General features: G+C 42.1%; 1 protein-coding gene across 1 annotated transcript in view; it reads right to left on the bottom strand.

Annotated features, from left to right (window-relative positions):
• Positions 1-21,608, bottom strand: part of SORCS3 (sortilin-related VPS10 domain containing receptor 3) — an 863,487-nt gene that overhangs the window by 205,999 nt on the left and 635,880 nt on the right. The window contains exon 6 of the mRNA XM_006831323.1: positions 2,990-3,054. Coding sequence (XP_006831386.1) covers positions 2,990-3,054 — 65 coding nt within the window. The remainder of the gene's footprint in view (positions 1-2,989; positions 3,055-21,608) is intronic.

Raw genomic sequence — 21,608 nt, 5'->3', positions numbered from 1 at the left:
AGTATCTGAAACATGAAGGATAATTAGGCTGACAACTAAAACAACATCCACAGTCTACTTTAGTCTCTGATACTGACTGTCTACATGACCTTGGGCATATTGTTACAATTTTGGTACTATTTGGAAAATGATGTAATTTTTAAATCTCTCATCTTATTCTGACTTGTTTTGTGAAACTCTGGAAACCTTTTATCACAGGCAATCCTCTGTGTACAATACATGAGAGTAAATAAAAAATTATTGCTACTAGGGTTCTAGTTCATAAATGCACACGTTTATTCCAAACAGAATGTGTTTAAATGTGTCTTTGTGATGAGTACATGGCTGCAGACAAGTTCTCTCAGTAGTCCCATTGTCATAGGTTCCTTGTTGTTGTTGTTGTTGTTGTTAACTGCTGTCAAGTCTATTCTGATGCAGAGCCACCCTGCATAGGGTTTTCAAGGAGCAGCTGGTGGATTTGAACTACTGACCTTGTGTGGTTCACAGTCCACTGCTGATCCTACAATGCCACACCTGGAGCCCTAATTTCTTTAGGGTACTTTGAAAACAAGGGTCCAATCAAAAGAGTGGCTTCAGAGATTTCAGGGCCAGTTAAATTCACGACAAGGAGGTCAGCCCAGAAGATTATACCAACTATTTTGGGGGGTCCCAAAGGGCTGATCTTGATAGATTTTCTTGAAAGGTACAGGATAATCCTGGAGCTCATTAGGATTAAGTTTTTAGAAAAGTGAAAACTCTACTGGCAAGATGAAGGCCAGGAAACTGTGACCTGGAATTTTTTCCCATCACAACAATAAAGCTGCTCATTCTTCGAGGGTACCAAGGGCTGTCCTATGAGAATTTTGCTGGGAAACCTTACTGCACACAATCTACAGTCCCTATCTTGCCTCTTCAGAATTCTTTTTGCTTCCCAAACTCAAAGACTATTTTAAAGGAAGATAGTTTGAGTCCCTCGAGGATACCCAAACTGTTGTTTTCACGTGGTTTAAATCTAGGGGAAATGAAAATACCCCTTCAGAAGTGTATCGCTGTCGATGGAGGATATATTAGAAACAAATATAACTTCACAATTCGTTGTTTTTGTTTAATAAAGGTGTCTATAATTTTATAGCAATACTTTCTGACATACCCTTGTATAAAGTGGATTGTAGTGTATCTTTTCTAGTTGAAAGGCAGCCCTAGCGGTACAGTGATCAAGATACTCAGCTGCTAACTTACAGGTCAGTGGTTTCAACCTGACTGTCTGTGGTTTGAACCCACCAGCTGCTTTAGAGGAGAACCATGTGGCCGTCGGCTTCTGCTAGCATTTCTAGCCTTAGAAACCTGCTGGGGGCACTTCTATTCTGTGCTATAAGATTGCTTACTATGAGTCAGAGTTGATTCGGTGGCACTGGTTTTGGTTTACTTTGGTTTTGATTATACTGAAATCTGAGGAGCTGTCCTAGTGACGTCTCTCTTTTTATCTTCATTTTGGCGCTGAAGTTCTTGAAGAACTGCTAGAGATTTGAGTTAAACAGTTCAAAAACCATTCGACTGGTCAATGATGCAAGGCTCTTTAAAAGGCAATATTCTATATACCTAGAGCCTCCAGTTTAGGCTGGAGGGCCAAAATTTCCACCTTGTGCACCAATTCCAATTGGTTACTTATGATTGCCCACAATAGTCTGTTAAGAAATATTGGACTTTATCTTGGCTTATTGAGAAAGTGCACTAACTGATTAATGAGGGCTGATGCTGGCATGGAGACAAGGAATGTGTGCTAAGGATTTTTGATTCTAGAAATTTCAAGGATATTTAGGTGTTTAAAGACATCTTGTCTACTTTCAAGCTCATTTATTACAGTGTTCCTATAAAGTCTCCATCTGCCTTGTGCTTGAGAATTTCCAACTTCTCACTGTAGCCTGCATCATTTTTGGATACTCTTGATTGTTGCTAAACTGAAATCTGCCTCATTATAATTTTATTTTATTATACATTAAGATTTATATTAGCCAACTGATGAAATACAAACTACAAAAATACTTTTATATTTCTTAGTGTTTTCAGATACGTAAAGCCCTAGATGAAGGATCACAGAAAGATTAAAGGATTAGTTAAAATCAAACAGCTTCTCAATAAAAGAATTAACTCTTTAATTCAAATATTATGGCACCAAGTTAATGCTTGAATATACTATTGACACTCAGTTAGGTACTGAGTAGAGGGAGAAGGTGGAGTATGTCAGAACCAGGCTTAATGATAGTTGTTTGTAAGATGCACCTAGTTGAAAAATGTCTAAGACGGTCATATATTTGAAATCTTGAGGTTCTGCCATTTGAACAGAGTCCTTTGTTTGCATAAGGATAAAGAAATCATTTTGAAAATAACTGTCCTGTTACTTATTTAGTAAGTTTATATATAAACGTCATCTCTCATACTTTGGACATATTGTCAGGAGGGACCAATCGCTGGAGAAGGATATCATGTTTGGTAAGGTGGAGGGTCAGAGTAAAACAGGAAGACCCCCAGTGAGATGGATTGGCAAAGTGGCAGCATCAATGGGCTCAAGCATGGCAACAATAGTGAGGTTGGCCCAGGATTGGGCAGTGTTTCATTCTGCTGTGCAAAATGAGTCGGCACTGACTTGATGGCGCCTAACAACAACAACAAGTATATAAACGTTCCATTTTTTTAAAAGCAGGTGCCCTCTGCAATTAACCATATAAAAGCAAAATACCATGATGAGCGATGGACACCCCTATTTAAATTGTACTGAGGACACCAAGACATTACTAAAAGGAGTTTCAAAATTCATCAGCTTAACTCACATCCCCAGAAAATTCATTCCTGAGGGTGTACATCAATGAAACATCTCCCATGGAGGATGAGTATGGCAATAATAGAGCACAGGGCTCTTCATCTTCCCAAGCGTTTAAAATGCAAATTGGGGTAAGAGAGACACTTGGCCAGATCTCCTTGGACCTAGCAAGGCAGCCTGGGTAGCACTCACATCCATCCGTTGTCCGCACCTCCATGTGTACCAGGTCCGCCTCCTTATCCAATCCGGCCACCGACCTGAGGACGAAGGGAGAGACAGAGGCTCAGTGGCCACAGGCTGGTAGACAACCAAGTGGAAGATTCAGTGGAGAACCAATACTCAAAATCTACTTTCTCAAGTAAGACTTCTTTGTCCTGTGAGGTCTAACAGAGTATGGCCTCGGGGGCCCCACAGTAGCAATGGTCCCAGTAACTGTCACCAGTAATGGATGCAAATTAAGTGTTGGGCTGCTTACTCCAAAGTCAGCAGTTTGAGTCCTCCAACTGCTCTGTGAGAGAAAGATAAGGCTTTCTGCTTCCGTAAAGATTTATAGCCTAGGAAACTCTATGCAGGGGCACTGTGAGTCAGAACTAATTTGATAACACACAACAACTCTAATAGTGATGGCAGTGACTCTCAAAAAAATAAATAAACATATAAACTAGGACAGAGTTCAAAACAGGCAATGCTGGTCCAAATCCCTGTCCCTGACCCTTCCTCCCACCCTCCATCTTGCCTGCCTTGATTACTATCACCACTTCTTCCCTTTTGCCAACCCACGTGGAATGACTACTCCCTGCTCCATGCTACCAACTGAGAAAGTGATTTTGCCTCTGTTCTTGCTTCAGACCAGTCTTGCCCTCTTGAGTTTCCTCTTTTCTACCCTTCTCTTCTCCTCTTGTACTAATTCTAAGACTCTCTGCTTACTACTCTTATTTGGCTACAAAAATTCAAAACCTGTCTTACAGGGATGAAATTCTCCAGGTGGTTGAGGTGGAAACCCTTAAAAGTTTGTGGTCCACAATTGCTTAGAATCCCTACAAATCAATCCTCTAGGCCTGTGATCTTCTACAGGAGAAGTTTGAACCTCCTGGCTCATGAATTCGATAACTGGATCAGTTAGACCCAGAAAGTGAGCTTGAAAGAGCCAACACGAACATGCGGACATTCATTAGTGAAAGATTACATAATCTGACCTTTTGGCAAGCTTTTTGGTTCTTATTCATAATCTATTTATTCTTCTTTTAAATATCATTCCAACGAGATTGGTTTTCTGGTTTCCCATTCTTCAACAGATAAAAAGCAAGTTAGAAAGAGAAAGGAGAATTAAAATTGGTGAGACTTAACAGTAGATACCCAGAGAGAAAGAAAAATAGAAAATCTATGAAAAGCAGATCGAAGAACTCAAAACCCAATCATCTACACTGAAAATCCCTCTACTCTCAATAGCCCTGTGGTCATTACTGTAACAGCTTCATTCAGTGCCTGACATTAGTGCAATGGGACTAAAGATACAGAACAAAGGCAACAGAGGACTACTGGCATCCAGAGTAAGATACCATTTAAGAAACAGGTTAAAAAGCTAGAGTTGCAAGTGACTATATTTTAGAAAAGAAAATATAAAAGAAATTGATAGTGATTCCGTCTTTAAAGGATAAACTTCAGTTACCTAAAACATTCACTTATATAAAATATTTTCCCAAAGCAATTAATAAATTAGGTTCTACTCTAGTGATAATTCCCCCTTATGATCATTAATATAATATAATCATTGAAATGTGATCATCTTATTTGATCATCTAACAGCAAACTCCTAAGGTAAAGGAAGGTCCATATCAGCACTCATATTTGACTGAAAGAGAAATTGATGCACAGGGCAATCTTGAATTAGCTATCATAGAGGGAGTAGGCCAGGACTACACAGATGTCCTGGCTCCCCAGTCTGGAGTAGCACCCACTCTTCAGGGCTCTTCTGCTTGCAAAGTCTTTTATATGTGATCTCTGGCCTTGTATTTTCTTTTCACTTAATTCTGTTTCCTCCAGCAGTCTCCCCAGATTCCTCTGTGTTACTGAAATGTCCCTTCTCTGCTCCTATAGAATTTTCACCAAACTTAACCAAATCTATTACTGTCAAATTTAATTTCAACTCATAGTGACAATTCCAACTGTACAGGACCGAGAAAAACACCACCACTGGGTTTCCAAGACTGAAATCTCTACAGAAGTGGACTATCACACCTTCCTCCCATGAAGTGGGGTTGTTGTGTTCCAACCAGGGCTTGGAACCAGTTCAGTGTGGTTCATCCTCACTGCTGAGAATCTGCATTTCCAACACAGATAAACTAAAACAGAATCCACATTTTAACAAGGTACCCAGGTGATGCATATGTATACATAAGAACATATACAAATATGTAATAGTGAATTACTACACGTGGATTATATGAATAAGAATGTGGCATGACATCAGGATTGGAGGAAGACTCATTAGGAATGAGATGTGTAGATGATACAATCTTGCTTGCTGAAAGGGAAGAGGACTCAACATACTTATGATGAGTAACAAAGACTGCAGCCTTCAGTGGATTCCTGGTGTAGCACTGTGAAACAAAGCACCGGACAGCAAGGTTGGTGGTTCAAATTCACCAGCCCCTCTTTGAAAACCCTACATGAGGTTTTTATGAGTCAGATCTGACTCTATGCCACTTAACAACAACAGCCTTAAATATGATTGCACCTCCATGTAAAGAAAACAAAAGTCCTCACAAATGGACCAATAAATAATATCAGGATAAATGGAGAAAAGATTGAAGTTGTCAATGACTTAATTTTGCTTGGATCTACCATCAACACTACCATCATGGAAGTAACAGTCAAGAAATCAAGGCATTGAACTAGGCAAATCTGCTACAAAAGACCTCTTTAACGTATTCAAGAGCAAAGATATGTTTGAAGACTAAGGTGCACCTGACCCAAGCCATGGTATTTTCAGTAGCCTCGTATGCATGTGGAGTCCTGGTATGGTGCTATAGGATAAGCACTGGACTGCAAAGTCAGTTTAACCACAAGCTCAGCATTTCAAACTCTCCAGCTGCTTTTCAGAAACCCTATACAAGGTCATTATGAATTGGAACCAACTGGATGACACTTAACAACAACGTATGCATGTGAAAGTTGGGCAATAGATAAGGAAGACTATAGAAGAAATGATTCATTTGAGTTATGGTGCTGGAGAAGAATATTGAAAGTACCATGGACTTCCAGAAGAACAAACAAATCTGAGTGGAAGAAGTACAGTGAGAAGGCTCCTTCGAGGTAAGTATGGCGAGATTAATTATCAGGAGAGATCAGTCCCTGGAGAACACCATGCTTGGTAAAGTGGAGGGTCAGCAAAAAAGGAGAAGACCCCCAACAAAATTGAGTGACACGATGGTTGTAGCAATGGGTCCAAGATGAATAATTGTAAAGTTGTCATAAGACACGGCAGTGTTTTATGCTGTTGGGCACAGGGTTGTTAGGAATCGGAATTGACTCAAAGGCACCTACCATCAATAACAATTACTGTACCAGCAGATTACTGCATCCTTACCATCCCAAAACACATAAAATGCCATGAGTTGATCCCAACAGAAGGCAAACTTGTAAGACAGTAGAATAGCCCAAAGGATTTTCAAGGCTGTAAATATTTACCAAAGCAGGCTACTACATCTTTCTCTCATAAAATGGCTGGTGGGTTTGAACCACAAGACCTTTTGGCTAGCATCTGAGTGCTTAACCATTGTGCCACCATGGCTCCTCATTCTTACCATAGGATTCGGAAACTTATCTATTCACTGGAGTTTCTGATAACCTGGATGTCTGGACTCCATCCAAAGCTAATGAAATCACAACCTTGAGCAGGAGCATCACAAAGGACCACTGTGAACTGCAAGGTTGGTGGTTCAAACTCATCAGCCACTCCTTGGAAACCCTTTAGAGGGTCACTATGAATCAGAACCAACTCACTGGCACTTCACAACAACAGCCACTTTCAATGTGCATCCATGTTTGGAACCGCTGCTTTGCATGACACCATCACTTCAGTTAGCAATTGATAATTCACTTCTTGGCTGAGTTAATTAATCTTGATGGGTGCCATCAAGTACATTCCAACTCATAGAGACCAGATATAGGACAGGGCAGAGCTGGCCCATACCATTTCCTAAGCTATATGGGAGCAACTGGCCAGGTCTTTACTCCCAAGGAGTGACAGGTAGGTTCTAACTGCATTCTTTCAGTTAGCAACCAAGCACTTAACTAGTGTGTTATCAGGGCTTTTTGTGTGTCTTCCCTTCTCAAACAACAACAACAACAAAAACTGCTATTAATTCAGCTTTGTAAATCAGGGCTGGAGAATGACCAAAATCATTTGGTCTGGCATCCCAAGGAAACTACATCATATTGTTGTTGTTGTTAAGTGCTATCGAGTTGGTTCTGACCCATAACGACCCTGTATAAGGTTTCCAGGAGTGACTGGTGAGCTTGAACCACCAACGTTTCAGATCAAACTGACTTTGCTGTCGAGGGCATTAACTTACATCACCATACCACAACTAGCACTCCTCACATTAGGAGTGAGTTAATTAAATGTTTGGTTAATTAAATATTAGCAGGCTAATATTTACGTTGATGATTTTGTATAGCCTGCGAATAACGTTATAAATATCCAAATGGCTCTTGCATGACAAAGGTTCCCATGCCTGCTGTAAAGCATTTCCTAGGCTATAAATCTTTATTGGAGTAGTCTCATCTTTTTCCTGCAGAGTGGCTGCTCACCTCTCAGTTAGCAGTCCAGTGCTTATCCTACAGCACAAACAGGGCTTTCCTATTTGGGCATAAATCTTAAAGATTTATATTGTATTTGTTTTGACTAGTTGGCATCTATGTGCTTAGTCCTTCGTAAGTGCTGCCTATATGTCAGTAAATTAACATGCTATTGAACTTATACGACAAGTCCAGCCACAGTGATTACGCCAATAATTTAATGTGACGCACTCTCAAGGCGGCAGAGTTTGGGCTGAGGGCAGCAGTAGGCACTGCACAATCTACATGGACACCATTTCTCCTCTGCAGCCTACCTGTTTCTTTATTTAAAAAAGCTGGTATTCTCACGATTAGAGATATCTCAGCTGGTAGGATAAACTGACAATGTAGGATAAACACTGGAACAGAAGGTTTGTTTGAACTGTAAGGTAAGTGGTTCAAACTCACTAGCCACCCCTTGAAAGCCCTTTTTAGGGTCACTATGAGTCTGAACGGACTCAATGGCACTTAACAACTTAACATCAACAGCTTTTGCTCTTCCATGCTCCCCCACCCCCGTCCTGTGGTCACTGGCAGGTAGAACAGGCAGAATTGGAAGCATAATAATTAAACTTGACTGCACTCTATTACTACTATGCCCTGTTCACAAAAGGGGCCCTTTTTGTTTCATGCAACATTACAACACTTCCATTTAGTGAGACAGACTTCATAAGGGAATCATGTCTTAGATTGTCTTTTAATTCCATCAGCCCCTGCGGAATCCTTGAACACATACTTGGGTTCTCAAAGACAAACCTTTTCTAATGGCCTATAGACATCTCATTCTCCTCTGTACCCCAAATACTATTTGCCTTTGTATTACTCTGGTGTTGCAAAAGGAAAACCGAAGACTTTATACTACCTTGATAAGGTGGAAGCAATGTTTTCCTGGGGGTGTTTAATATTGTCATTCATTTGATGACAAAGAGCTCATTAACAGCAAGTGGATCATCTGAAAATGTAAAAAGTGTAATAGTTGTCCCAAACTGGGAGACCTTCGGAGTCCAGAGCAAAGACTAAGGCTACAGAGAATGAATGAAAGTAGGGAGACGTGGCCAGACTTCTAGGGACGAAACAGAAACCATCTCCGAGAATCACATACCATAGCTATTACAGGTGGACACTCTTTTTATTTATGTAAGTTTTTTATTGTGAATTGAGTGATAGTTTACATGGTGGAACATCAGTTTTACATTCATCATTTCATTGCAATGATTGCAGTCTTAAAGGTGTACACTCTTGAAAAAGACCTAGTGAAGTTGTTTTCAAACCCATCTTTAGCAACTGAACACTGTCCAAGCAGTCTCTAGATCCCAACAGATACAGCAAGGTAAATAGGAACTTTAACAGTTCAACCACACATGAAAGTCTCTGAGAGAGTTGGATTGAGCAGTCTTTGAACCATTGTGATCCAGTCCAACCCTTCAATTGCATAGATCAGAAAAGTGAACCTCAAAAAACTGTCCAAAGACACACAATTCGTTTGTATTGAGTAACCCTATAATCAGCCTTGTCCTCTTCACAACCTACTTGGCTGCAGGAGGAAGTAGGAGGACACAGTTCCAGTGCATTGTTCTGTTCTTGTGGATGTAAATCCCAGGGAAAAACTGTTCTAGGAATAAAGAAATTGGAATCTGGGATATGTATCATGGAGCTATTGAGGGGGGAATACTGGTATAGTCAAAGTACAAATGCTTTATAAATGAATTCGCTCTGCATTTAAAGTATAAAGCAAACTTATCTTGACATATTTCTCCAATTCACACTACAAATTTTCTCCACTTTCTGTTTTTATTCAAGCTGTTCCTGCCACCTGGAACCAGGCTTAGAACCAGGATTGAACCAGTTCAATCATAGCTGACGCAGCAAAATCAGAACAGAACTGAATTTCCTAAATCTGTGTGAAGTGAAACATAAATGGAATGGGAACAATTATGGGTCAGAGCTCTGGAATGGGAAACTTAGAAAAGGCTTAGTGCACTCTTTTAGGAGCCTGATGCAGAAAATGGGATTCTTGTTAGGACTATGGAGAGCCAGGCACATTCAAAGCCTTTCAGTTGGTTGCCATCTTAGAGCAGGTCACCATTGTTTCTGACTGTCAATCAAGAGATTGGATTGTTATGCAAATGTGCATGCTGACCTCATTGTCTTAAGAAGATTTAATCTCTTGCAGTACAATGGTCCATAATTTTCCCCATCCCAGTAATCATTCCGGTTCACCCACATTTTATAAATTCAGATCAGTTCTGGTTTGTCTTTGTCGACCCTGACTGAACCAGAAAGAATTAATTCCAAGCCCCGCCTGGAGTTCTCATTCCACTCTTCCCTGCATATTCTCATTTAATCATCCATATCAACATCTACCTTCCAGGAAGATTCCTGTGATTCCCACTAATCTATTACAACAGAGGTTTGCCATTCTGACTACATAGTAGAATCACCTGGAGAACTTTCTAAAATTTCTCAGTAATATTCAGGTCGGACCCCCTCGGAGTTCTCAGGCTGATTGGTCTGGAGCAATAGTCCTCTCAAATTTTAGTGAGCATCAGACCACTAGCGGGCTTGTTAAAACACAGATGCTGGGCTCCATCACCAGCCACTCTAATTCATTAGATCTGGGGTTGAGGCCCAAGAATTTATATTTATCTGCTGCACAAGACCTTTTTAAAGTGTTGAAGAGCAAAGATATCTGCTTGTGGACTAAGGTGTGCCAGACCCAGGCCAGGCCATGGTATTTTCAATAACCTCATATGCATGTGAAAGCTGGACAGTGAATAAGGAAGACCATAGAAAAATTGATGCTTTTGAGTTATGGCGTTGGAGGAGAATATTGAAAGTGCCATGGGCTGCCAAAAGAACCAATTTTGGAAGAAGTGCAGCCGGAGTGCTCGTTGGAGGCCAACATGGCCAAACTTCAGAAAAAGAGGAAGACCCCCAAAGAGATGGATTGGCCAAGTGGCAGCATTGATGGACTCAAGCATGGCAATAGTAGTGAGGTTGGCCCAGGATCGGGCAGTGTTTCGTTCTGCTGTGCAAAGGCCGCTATGAGTTGGCATCGACTCGATGGCACCTAACATCAGCAACAACCCAGATAATGATGATGGTTAATTATGATGATCATAATGATGAGGATGATGTCATGATGATGTTCCAGGTATCACAGTTTAAGAGCAGCTATCCTGATGTGGCGCTGTGGATTAATGTGCTGCACTGCAAAGTTGGTTTGAACCTTAAGGTTAGTGGTTCAAGCTCACCAGTTGCTATGGGTTGGAACTGACTCAACAGCACTTAACAACAACAATCCTGGAATATAGTTCAGGACTTACTAGCTTTAAGATGGTACCAATGATACTGATGAACTTTCACAATTTAAAATCACTGAAGCATGAAATAACCACCACTTTCTACAACCCCAGATTGCAACCACCTCTTTTTTCCTAGTTAGCTTACAGTTAAAAGCATAAATCCTGAAGCCAGACTATCTGAGTTAGAATCTAGGTTTCATTTCTAGGAACTGTGGTATAAACAGATTCCTTAACCTGTCTATGCTTAAATATTCTCATTGCATACAGAGTGAATAAATACGGTGATAGGATACAACCCTGGAGCACACCTTTTCTGTTTTTAAACCATTCAGTATCCACTTGTTCTGTTTGAATGACTGCCTCTTGGTTGTTGTTGTTAAATGCTGTTGTGTTGGTTCTGACTCATAGAGACCCTATATACAGTTTCCAAGGAGCTGGTAGGTTTGAACTGCTGAACTTGTAGTTTGTATCCTACAGTATCACACCAGGAGTCTAGCACTTGCATTTTCCTTCAATTTTTTTGAGGTCAACATTGTTGTTACCATTGTTAGGTGACATTGAGTTAGTTTGACTCAGGTGTACTTGATCCAGCCATGGCATTTTCAGCATAACAACAATTGTGAGGATAGTACAGTGTTTTGTTCTGCTGTACATATGTTGTTGTTGGTTCAAGCTCACCAGTTGCCCCTGGGAAACCCTATACAGGGTCGCTGTGGGTCAGAACCAACTCGATGGCACTTAACAACAACATATATATAGCAGAACAAATCACTGCATTAGGCTTACAGCTGTTACTATGTTTGAGTCCACTGTTGCCGCCACTTGGTCAATCCACGTCATTGAACATCTTCCTCTTTTTTCCTGACTTTGCCAAACATGGTATCCTTCTCCATGGACTACCGGTCACTGCAGGTAACACGTCCAAAGTACGTTAGCCTTGCCATCCTCACTTCTAAGGAGGATGTTCTTCTTCCAAGACAGATTTGTTCATTCATCTGGCACTCCATGATATGTTCAATGTTCTTCAGTAACATCATAATTCAAGTGCATTAATTATTCTTTAGTTTTCCTTATTAATTGTCCAGCTTTCACATGCATATAAAATGATTGAAAATGCCAATACTAATTGAGAACAGTCAAATAATTTATTTTTTTTAGATGAGAAAATTGAGTTTTTGAGATGTCAGATAACCTAACCAGAGATGAAAGAAGATACGGAGCACAGATTCAAATACAATCTGTCTTACTCCAACTTCAGTTGTTTATGCACCTGAATATTTTTCTCCTTGATTATTATCTCCTTAAAGAACATTGTAGATCTGACTAAAATATGTTTTTCCTTATTGCTTCGCACTGTGTCTTGCTCCATCTTTATTCAAAATTTGTTGGGTATTGAGAAAAATAATAACACCACCAACAGGAAATTTATGATAAATGCTGAAAAACAGCTCCTTAATATTATGAAACAGATATCATTCATTTAACTAATCTCAAGACAATTATGTGAATCAAGTCTTCATTTTACATTATTATACTGCTATGTTCACCATTTATCTTCAAAGTAACACTGGATCTGTCAAATGAAGTCATTTGTGATTTGTTTGACAAGGGTAATCATCCTGTGAAAATACAAGGGCAGCAAAAACTCGGATATATCAACCAACTTAAAGGAAAATGGCAGCTTGAGACCTAATGTACAAGTGACCCAAGCCATGGTATTTTCAATCATCTCATATGCAAATGAAAGTTGGGCTATGAATAAGGAAGGCGAAGAAGAATCAATGATTTTGACTTACGGTGCTGGTGAAGAATATTAAAAGTATCATGACTTCTAGAAGAGCAAACAAATCTGTCTTGGAAAAAAGTCGACCAAAATGCTCCTTAGAAGCAATGATGTCAAGACTCCGTCTCTCATATGTCAGACACGTTATCAGGAGGGGCCAGACCCTAGAGAAGGACAGCATGCTTGGTAAAGTGGAGGGTCAGCAAAAGAGAGGAAGGCCTCCAAGGAGATGGACTGACACAGTAGCAGCAGCCACTGTGGGCTCACATGTAACAAGTTCAGGACCAGGCAGTGCTTTGATAGAGGAGAGGGCACTATGAGTTGGAATGGACTCAACAGCACCTAACTACTACAACAACAAGTGGAACTTTCCTCCCGAATCATAAATATAACCTCTTCCAATAAGGGATCCCTGATGGCACAGTGGGTAAGCACTTGGCTGCTCACCAACTAGGCTGGTGATTTGACCCCATCAGCATCTCCATAATAGAAAGATGTGGCAGTCTGTTTCCGTTAAGTTTCCAGCTTTGGAAACCTATGGAGTAGTTTTACTCCAACCTATACAGTGGCTATGAGTCAGAACTGACTTTGGTTTGATTTCCATCTGGGTGCTACTCAGTCCCCACCTCCTTGGACTCAGGTTTCTAGATTCAGACCCTCATACCTAGGTCTGTACTGTATCGTTATCCCATGTCTATACTATATGACTCAGACTCCTCGCTACAGATGATTAGAACAGAGCTAGACCTCAGCCCAACCTGGGTCAAAGAGACTTGTTTCTCAGACTCTTGGACTTGTTTGTGAGGCTGAAATGAGACTTAGAACAACTATCTTGGACATTTTAAATTGAGAGATCAGAAAGAAGAAAAAAGAGAGTGAGTGGTTGGTGAGATTCTGGAACAGGGTCCTTTTCTAAGGTCTGGCTGCATTTTTTCTCTTGGACATTAATAACTTGAACTTGGCTTAAAGAATCTGTGTGATTAGAGAGCAAAATAGAAGAGATGGGTGATATGATCCAAGGCATGGTGGTACAAATGAACATACTGGTGGGTGGGATATCAGTAGAGGCCACTCTGGAGACAGAATAAGACAAAACTTGAAAGGTCAGTGACCCAGAAGGGATGGACTAGTTTCTACAAATGAAAACCTACACATATTCCCTTCATTTCTTTTTGTATCACTGGACCAATTCTTCTGTTTCTAAAGTAGTCTTCATTCTATCTGTCTAGAAATTAATTTTTATAAAGGTAGCCTTTATTATAAACTGGTTCATTCAAGAAATCTATGTTATTATCAACGTTATCCTTTAATCGGTGATGGAATGTGCTTAAAACATACAACTCAGAATACGGGTGGCCCCCAAACAGCAGTGGTATGAGGAGATCCTCCCCTGACTTCTTCATCCCTCCACTGTCTCTTCCTGTCTAGGCTTGAGCCACTTGTTGTTGTTAGGTGCCATCGAGTTGGTACCGATTCATAGCAACCCTATGTAAAGCAGAATGAAACACTACTCGGTCCTGGGCCAACCTCACAATTGTTGCCACACTTGAGCCCGTTGATGCTGCCACTTTGCCAATCCATCTCACTGGGGGTCTTCCTCTTTTTCTCCCACCCTCCACCTTACCAAACATGATATCCTTCTCCAACGACGGGGCCCTCCTGACAATATGTCCAAAGTATGAGAGACGAAATCTGGCCATCCTGGCCTCCAAGGAGCACATCCTGGCCTCCAAGGCTGCACTTCTTCCAACATAGATCTGTAGATTCTTGAGTCAATACCTACTGCCATTAACTTGGGCTGTAAGGTAGCTAACAAGAAACGCAAACTCAGACTAAAAGTAGTGCCCACTGAAATGCCCCAAACCAACCAAACTGTACCATGTAAGAAGAGACAGCAGTAGTTTGCATGATAGTGAAAACTGCCCTGAAAAGGCACATCTTTCTATCATCCCATGACTACAATACTGGGTAGATCAGAATTTGAACATCACCATAGGGTTTTCTGCTCCTGTGAAGATTTAAAGCTATGAGTTGGAACCGACTCAATGGCATTTAACAACAATTCATTCCACTTACAGTCAAGTACTGAGCTACTCTATGTCTAGTACCAAACAGATCATGGGGAGGGAACATTCCATTATGAGTTAGACAATACCCCAGTTCCCTAGGAGCTCTGGCTGGTATGAGGAACAGAGGTAGGTACATATGTGAATGAAAATGTGGCAAGTGTCTGTATTAAAGGAGAGGCATTCTGCAGAGCGTTGTGACAGTCCACAAGGGTTGGGTCTTACAAAATGAGTAGAGAGGACAGCCAAATAGATGCTGTGGCCCACCAGTGTGGGCTGGGGCTTGCAAAGCAAGCAATTCCCATGTGTGACCCTGTGTGTTCAGCACTGGAATTCGACAACAGGTTGAGGGGCACCAGGCTGAAGGCTGTGGAGGTGTCGGTAAGATGGGGAGAGGATACAATTTGAGAGGCATCTAGATTCATAAAGATATTATCATTGGGTGCCTTTGAGTCCGTTCCAAGTAACAACAACCTTAATTGACAGAGCACAACTGCCCAATAGGATTTTCTTAAGTATAATTATTCCAGAAACAAATTGCCAGGTCTCTCTCCTGAAGAGGTGCTGAATGGGTACAAAGCGCCAACCTTCCTGGTAGCAGTCACACATATAACCAAGTGTGCTACCATAAAGGGCACCTTCATAAAGAAGGTATTGTTGTTGTTATTGTTAAGTGCCGTCGAATCGGTTCTGACCCATAGTGACCCTGTATAGGGTTTCTGAAGGTGTAAATCTTAAACGGGAGTAGAAAGCCTCGTCTTTCTCCCGCGGAGCGGCTGGTAGTTTCGAACCCTGACCTTAAGGTTCTTAAGGGCCATTAAGTCGGTTCCAACTCACAGCAAACCTGTAAAGGGGTTCTGAGTAATGACTGGTGGGTTTCAACAACTGACCCTGCAGTTAGCAATTCAATGCTTATCCTACAGTTCCACACCAGGAATTATCATAAAGGCATTGTTGCCATAAACTCAGTTCCTATTCATAGTGACCTGTATAGGGTTTCAAAGGAGCAGCTGGTGGAGCTTGCATTATCCCCACAGTGCCACACCAGGACTCCTCATAAAGGCATTCTGTTGTTAAGTGCCCTCGAGTCAGTCCCGACCCAAAGCGACTCTTTATAGGGTTTGTAAGGATCGACCCAAAGCAACTCTTTATAGGGTTTCTAAGGATCGACTGGTGAGCTTGAACTGCCGACCTTACAGTTCAAACCGACCTTACAGTCCAACGCATTAACCCACAGTGCCACGCCAGGACTCCCTTAAAGGTATAGGGGATACAAGAAAAATCCATTTATATCTAGTCAGTTACGAATCCCAGCAATGCTCTAGAACAGACTCGAACTGCTCCTTAGGTTTTCTAGTCTATAAATCTTTATGGGAGCCGACAGCTTCATCTCTCTTGCATGGAACAGCTGGTGGCCTTGAACTGTGCCACCAGGACTCCTCATATAGACCACTGTTATTGTTTTCAAATACCATCCATTTCAGACTCACAGCAACACTGTATAGGGTTTCCAAGACTGTCATCTTTACGGGAGCAGGAGGCCTCATCTTCCTCCAGCAGAGTGGCTGTTGGGTTTGAACTGCTGACCTTGTGGTATACAGTGTAGTGCTGATCCTACAGAAGCACTATAGTCCCATAAAGACCATGTGGCTGTTTAGTCAGTTCAAGTCATAGTCAGTCTGTTTAGGGTTTCCAAGGTTGTCATCTTTACGGCAGCAGAATACCTCCTTGTTTTCCTGTGGAATGAGTGGTAGATTTGAACTGCTGGCCTTTTGATTAGCAGCCTTGTTCATTAAGACCACTGTTGTTGTTTTTAAGTGCCATCAAATTGGTTCCGACTCATAGTGACCCTGTATAGGGTTTCCCAGGATGGTGGGTTTGAATGCTGACTTTGTGGTTCACAGTCCTGTGCGGATCCTACTACACCACACCAGGAGTCCATAAAGACCATAAGACCATTTATTGTTGTGTTGTTAAGTGCTGTTGAGTCCGTTCTGACTCACAGCGACCCTGTATAGGGTTTCTGAAGAGCAGCTGGAATCTAAACTGCTGACCCTAGCGGTTCAAACCAATCTTGTGGTCCAGTGCATTATCCCACAGCCCCACACCAGGACTGTTATGTGCCGTGGAGTCACTTCTGACTCATAGCGACTCTGTACAGGGTTTCCGAGGCTGTAAATCTTTACGGGGGCAGAAAGCCTCATCTTTCTCCCATGGAACAGCTGGTAGTTACAAATTGCTGACCTTAAGGTTCGCAACCCGATTCGTAACCACTACGCTACCAGGATAGTTTAAAAAAACACAATCAGGAATGGACCTATCAGGAATGGACAAAACTCATTACGCCACATTTCCCAAGCTCAAGCTTGGAATGGCACAGTACTTGTTGCAGTCCCTCTTTTCATACAGGTGTTATCTTTAACTCATCAGTGCTGGTTTTAGGATAAGAACACATCTCTGTTATAGCCGTTAAGCAAAGGAGCTCTGCACTAATTGGTTATGTGACCTTGGGAAGTTAGTTAACCTCTCTAAACCTCCAGTTCTCCACAATAATCCAAATTTCCTCATTTGGTTTTGATGAGAGTAGAATGCAATGACTCATAATACATTTGGTGGTGGTGGTGTGCCGTGGACTCGGTTCTGACTCATAGCGACCCTGTACAGGGTTTTCAAGGCTGTAAATCTTTACAGGAGCAGAAAGCCTCATCTTTCTTCCACGGAACCTCTGGTAGTTTTGAACTAGCTGACCCTGAGGTTAGTGGTCCAACTCAAAACCATTACGCTACCAGAGCTCCTTATACCACATTGTTGTTGTTAAGTGCCGTCGAGTAGGTTTCGACCCATAGCGACCCTGAACAGAGTGTATATTCTGGTCTTGGGCACTTTATGGATATACCCATGCACAGGAGTCCTGGTGTGGTGCTGTGGACTGCAAAGTAGGTTTGAACTGCAAGGTCGGTGGTTCAAGCTCACCAGCCACTCTTTGGAAACCATATACAGGGACACTATGGGTCTGAACTGACTTGAAGGCACTTCATAACAGCAACAACAAACCCATGCACACACAAACTCTCTCTTTCCTCTCATTTCAGCATAAGCTTTTGTTGGTTATGTAGAATGTATCTAATAAAAACTTGCATTGGAATGTAATAAAAACAGTTCTGAACTGGGAAATAGACCTCCACTCTGGGCAGAGTGTTGACAGTAGCCAGCTGCATGGCTCTGAATGAGATATGTCATGCCTCTGGGTACAGTTCTTCTTCTGACAACTGAATGTTCTGCCTGAAGGGAGGGGCAGGGCGAGGACTGGGGAGCCTTTTCCTCCCTACTCTGGGGTTCAGCCCCTCTGCAGCTGTTGATGAAGAAGGCCTGCGAGCTCCTCCTTTGCACTTTACAGTTCTTATCTTCCTGATTGTGGAGGCTCTTCCCTGCTCCACCTCAGCCCGGCCCCCTTCTCTGTGGGGAAATAGTTCTAATTAAGTACTAGTCTAATCAATTGCATTTGAAGGCAGAGGAAACTCTGGCTGCTGAGAACCAGGATGTCACTCACAGGGGGGGACCCACATCTAGATCATCCCTGTGCTGCCAGAGTCCTCCTTGTCCTCAGAGGGCACTGAGCTGGAACCAGAGAGCAGGAGGCAGTAGTTACAGCCCTTGACAGGGGGCAGAGCATTTACACATCATTGTCTGATTTTATCGTCTTATCAATCTTCTGTTGTTAGGTGCTGGTGAATCGGTTCCAACTCATGGTGGTACTCTGAACAGGTCCTGTGCCTTCTTCCCAATTATTGTCGTGTCTGAGCCATTTGTTGTAGTTACTCTGCCAACCCATCTCACTGAAGGGCTTCCTCTTTTTGGCTGACCCTTTACCAAGTCTGATGTACTTTTCCAGGGACTGAGCTCGCTGATAACATTTCCTAAGCATGTGAGACAGTCTTACCATTCTGGCTTTTCATGAACATTCTGGCTGTATTTCCAAGTTATTTTCAGTGCCTGGTATACTCAATATTCTTTGCCAACACTAATTCCGTATGTCAATTCTTCCTTGGTCTTCCTTATTCATTGGCCAGCTTTTGCATGCATGTGAGACAAACGCAGGTATGAAGACTTGAGTTAGGTGTACCTAAAAGTCACATCTTTGCTTTTAACACTTTAAAGGGGTCTTTTGCAGCACGTATGCCCAATGCAATACCTCATTTGATTTCTTGACTGCTGCTTCCACAGGCATTGATTGGACACAAGTGAAATGAAATCCTGAAAAACGTCAATATTTTCACTAGTCAACATGGTAGTGTTTATTGGTTCCGTTGTAAGGATTTTTTTCTTTACATTGAGGGTTAATCCATACTGAAGGCTTTAGTTTTGATCTTCATCAGTCAGTGCTTCAAGTCCTCTTCACTTTCAGCAAGTAAGGTGGATGTCATTTGCAGAGTTTAAGGAGTCTTCCTCTAGTCCCATCATTCTTTATAAAGTTCAGTTTCTCAGATTATTTGCCCAGCATACAGATGTTGTTATCAAGGTGATTCTGACTCATAATGACCCTGTACAGGGTTTCCAAAGAGCAGAAGTGGGTTTGAATCACTGACCTTGTGGTTCGCAGTCCAGTGCTTATCCTACAGCACCACACCAAGACTCAGATAGGTTGATATTATTGTGCCCATTCCACAGATGAGCAAATTCTAAAAACCGAAATCACTTGCCTGAGATGATGATTCAGCAGATTAGGCAGCGCTGGACCTCACAACACGTACTGAAGACCCCTGAGTCCAGGGCTCTCAGGAGTGGTGGGCATTCGATGGTTGCCTCTCTGATAAACTCTGCAAGATTGTGTGGGATGGGTAGGGTGGGAAGAATTCATACAGTTAATTTTAAAAGGCAAAGGGCATTAATGAGATAGCTTGGGAGGATGTTTTGTGGAAGTTCTAGAGAAGAAAGAGAAAGGAGCCAGGTGTATTTATAGACTAATAATGTGCAGAAGGGGGGAAGAATGTGCTGCCTCCGGCAATTCTCATCAACTTAATGGATGTTGCCAATTACTGTGGTAACACTTTTAATTGTATCTTAGTTCTGAAGAGAATAAAATCAGAAATTGCTGGTCTTCGCCTCAGGACTATGAGGGGCACAGGTTCTGGGACATGAAATCAGCATAGACATACCTGTCCAGACTTCACCTTGACAGCCTTAGTCACAGCTATTGCAGACCTAGACTGGGCTTGAGAAAGGACAAACGGTACCTGCTCTGCCCATCACGTACAGAGATGGAAATGGTCTGGAAGGAAACAAGTTGTAATTGTATGGAAACCTCCAGAAGCAGGGGGTAGTGGCACTCTCGAAGACAGTGTAAAAATAGCGAGTATTTGTGTACTATCTTATTGTGAGGGAGTGCGGTGGGTAAGCACTCGACTACCAGCCACTTCATGGAAGAAAGATGAGGCTTTCTGTTCCCACAAAGATTTATGGCCTTGGTAACCCTATACAGGGTTACAACAACCCTAACCTTAAGGTGAGCTTTGTGTGTGCTGTTTAATGTAACACTCATAAGAATTTCAGTGATTATGTAAATAGTGACGGCCCCATCCCTACATTGTAAAAGGAGGAGTCTTACCATGGAAACCCCAATTCCTAGCACAGAGCCGTCACATTGTTGAAAAAGTGATCAAAAACCCTCCAGTGCAGGACTGGAGGCTCAATGGAATTCTGTGACTTATCTAAGTCACCATATCTTATTCAGCTCTCAACTACCCACTTACAGGACTTGAAAGAACACCTTGGCAATCTGCTCTCGAAAGAGCACAGCCTTGAAAACAGGATGAGTACAGTTGATCTCTGCACACACGGGGTGACCTTGAATCCAAATCAACTCAAGAACAACCACTTTGCTTTTTGGCTTCCCTGGACTCAAACACAGGTTGGCTAGCTTGTGACTGCAGAGTGTATCCTGAGATGCACAGCAGCAGGCTGCCTTTCTCGGTGAAATGAAGCGGGAGGAAGAGGAGAAAATGAAAGACCTGTATTGATCAGCTACTCTGTGCCAAGTCCCTGATTTTCTCTATACCATCTAGTCCTAAGAACAAACCTATCAAGTAGGCACGGGTCACACATAGCAATGAGGAAACGTGGGTCCTGAGAGTTGTAGGGGATTTGTCCAAGGTTTTCTCAGCTAGCAAAGGTGTGGAGGGAGAATCTGAATACTTCTACAGAACTTCTCTTTTCAGCAGAGTTAAAGCACAGACATCAAACCGTGCCCTAAAAACATAAGGCAGGGAGAAGGGAAAAAGGGAAAACATAACTCTCTAAGCAAATCTCCCAGGAAAAACCTGAGAACAGACTGTGACAGAGATCAATCTTCTCTGGCGTCCCTTGACCCCAGCTCCCCTCTCAGTATTTCCTTCTACAATTCCTACATCCAACAGCATCATGCTTCATAAGGCATTCCTCAGATAATGGTCCCACTTAGATAATCCATACCCCTATCTCTGGCCCTGTTTAGATAATCCCCCATTTAGGCCTGTCTCCTTGGGTAACAATTTAAGCTCTAAAATCAACCTCCAGGGGCTGAAGGAAAGCCAGGCAGGCCCTCAGCCAACAGCAGCCAAAGGAAAGTGATTTAATGCATGAAAATGCCTTCTTCACCAAGAAGCAAAAGTATTTTGGGAGGGGCAGCAGAACAAACCAATGATCACCCATTAATGTACTATGTACGGGCCAGCCCTTGGACAACTTGTGCCCGGCATCATTTGCTAAGCATCTAACTCTACATAGATGGAATCCCCCTCTGCCTAGGCCTGGAAGGAACAGAGTTCTGACTGCCTGCA

This window comes from Chrysochloris asiatica, unplaced genomic scaffold, assembly GCF_000296735.1.
Source record: "Chrysochloris asiatica unplaced genomic scaffold, ChrAsi1.0 scaffold00003, whole genome shotgun sequence".
NCBI lineage: Eukaryota > Metazoa > Chordata > Mammalia > Afrosoricida > Chrysochloridae > Chrysochloris > Chrysochloris asiatica.
This window is presented reverse-complemented; position numbering and strand designations above follow the sequence as displayed.